The following is a 2,219-nucleotide window of genomic DNA, read 5'->3' as shown; positions in this document are numbered from 1 at the left end:
GCAGGGTGGTCTCTGCCAGGGCGGCCTGTGCGACACCAGACAACCGTTAGACGACGGATGTGCAGACCGTTCACACTGACAGAAAAGTGGAAAAAAAAACGGCAGTCGGTCCAACTTTGACTCTATTTTAAAAAAAATTTTAAAAGCCCAATTTTGGTCAAAAAAATGGAATTCCCTGCAACTTGGGTTCATTTGAGCCTGCTATTTTTTTTTTTTTTTTTAATTTAAAATATATTTTTTTAGCATTTAGCCTGGCGTTTATTTTTCTTGTGCAGCCGGCCAATGAAAAAGGTGAAATGCGCCCCCTCCCCTGCATGACCCAACGAGCTGCTTTGATCAGATCAGAAGTTGAAAAGGGGAAGCAGGATGAATAAATAAATGATGCCCAGATTGGAGCAGCAAGTGACAAGCGTACTCGCGGTTGCCATTCAAACGCCCTCATCCCCCTTGAAAACTTTACCTCCAAATAAAAGAAAAAAAACCTTTGACACTTTTGCCGGCCGAGCATGAAAGTTATATGCCGCGATTAAATTTTTAAAAGTTTTCCGCCATGAGAACCGAGCCGACGTGCGCGATGAAGTCAAATCATTGATGACAGAGCGGATAAATATTCATGCGCGTGCCCTTGCGTTTGCGCACGGACGTCGTCGCTCTCGTGTGGCTGCGAGCGGGACGAAGGAAGCTGTCGGCCCACCCCCGCTTCTGCTATTGAGGTGGTCATCTGCTTGGGTTCCTACCTGGAGGCTGGCGTTGAGTGGAGATCCGTAGCCCAGACTGGAAGGCAGGTTCTTGACAAGTGACGGGCTTCTGGAGAGGGACGAGGTGGAACAGCGCTCAGTTAAGATGACAAATTGATTGGCGGATACGCTTGAAGAAGCAAATTGACAAAAACATTGCGACACTGAGCATGAAGCTCAGGTACGTTTGTGGTGGTGTTTTTTTTTTTTTTTAATTCATTCATCAAAAACAACTCACTGGGATGTCAAGTACGGTTTAGTTCGAACCAAAAAGGCGATCAAGTCCACAAATTGTTTGAGCACAGAGCAGGGGTGTCCAAACTTTTTTGCATAAAAATGGACGGATGAAAGGGCAACTTGAAAGTTCTTCAATGTCAGTCAAGAAAGCAATTCCATATTGTTTGTATTGTCCAGCTGATTTCATCAGATTTCTGTTAAAGCTGTTGAGGCAAACGGTATATAAATAAATGTATTTGTATGAATGGCACCAGCACAGCCTCCCATCTCGCTCTGCCCACCTTCACTTTTTTTTGCAGCCCATTGTCAAATTTTTTTATTTTTTATTTTTGTCATCCCATGAATTATTGATCGCAGCATCTTATTAAAGGCAACGTGAACAAATTTACTGTCTCGGAAATGTGTTCATCGGGAGCCAAGAAGTCCCGTCGCTCTCAATTCCCACAAGGTCGGCGACCCCTGCTCGAAGAAGGTCTTAAGGACCGAGTCCCACTTCCTCCCCTGCTCGATCACGACTCGTACCCTGTAATCTTCTGCGACCGGCGTTTCTGGTATTCCACCTCGTCCACCGTCCACACGGCGCCTTTCACGTTCTCCACGCGCACAAAGCACTTGTGCAGGCTCAGGTTGTGGCGCACGGCGTTCTGCGGGTCAGAGGAAGACAGCGAGCGAGCGAGCGCGGTCACTCATTAGCTCCATAATTGATTTTTTTGGAAAGAAATTCTGAACATTCACGCTCCATTGATATAATTAGCAATAAAAAAAAAAAAAAAAAAGAGAGAGAAAAATGAGTGAAAGTGACTGCTCTTACAAGTCAGGCCCACAGTACATATCAATCAGAGTAAGAAGACTAAAAGGAGGTAATCAGCATAGCGAATGGCTTATGGTGCTGACAGAAGTGGTAATGCGGGCCTTGATAATGGCGATGTCAGTAACCCTCTCTTGTCCTTAATGGACACGCTGTTTCAAAAAAAAAAAAAATGACGGCCGTAAGATGTGTGCACGTGTTTGCCTTTTCGCTATTAAAGCCGTCCTGTAAATGACGACACTCATCCAAAGTGAGGTGATTCTCCTCATTGCAATGTGCGCAAACCCCCCAAATATTATGACCGTCATTAAAACCTGCATCAGGCTCAAACAATCAGCACGGCTTTAATGTCCCTGCCTCTCATATTTATCACCTCCCTCGGATTGGCGTGCGTGCTCTTCCGCCAAGAAAAAAGGGATTCGGCGGTGGAGGGGGGG

At 45.6% G+C, this 2,219-nt stretch overlaps 1 protein-coding gene across 1 annotated transcript in view; it reads right to left on the bottom strand.

Moving 5' to 3' along the window:
* Positions 1–2,219, bottom strand: part of foxp2 (forkhead box P2) — a 57,022-nt gene that overhangs the window by 18,459 nt on the left and 36,344 nt on the right. The window contains exons 13-15 of the mRNA XM_019882956.1: positions 1,497–1,618; positions 738–807; positions 3–25 (exon numbers count right to left, since the gene is read on the bottom strand). Coding sequence (XP_019738515.1) covers positions 3–25; positions 738–807; positions 1,497–1,618 — 215 coding nt within the window. The remainder of the gene's footprint in view (positions 1–2; positions 26–737; positions 808–1,496; positions 1,619–2,219) is intronic.

This window comes from Hippocampus comes, unplaced genomic scaffold (genome assembly GCF_001891065.2).
Source record: "Hippocampus comes isolate QL1 unplaced genomic scaffold, H_comes_QL1_v1.1 scaffold53, whole genome shotgun sequence".
Taxonomy (NCBI): Eukaryota; Metazoa; Chordata; class Actinopteri; order Syngnathiformes; family Syngnathidae; genus Hippocampus; species Hippocampus comes.
This window is presented reverse-complemented; position numbering and strand designations above follow the sequence as displayed.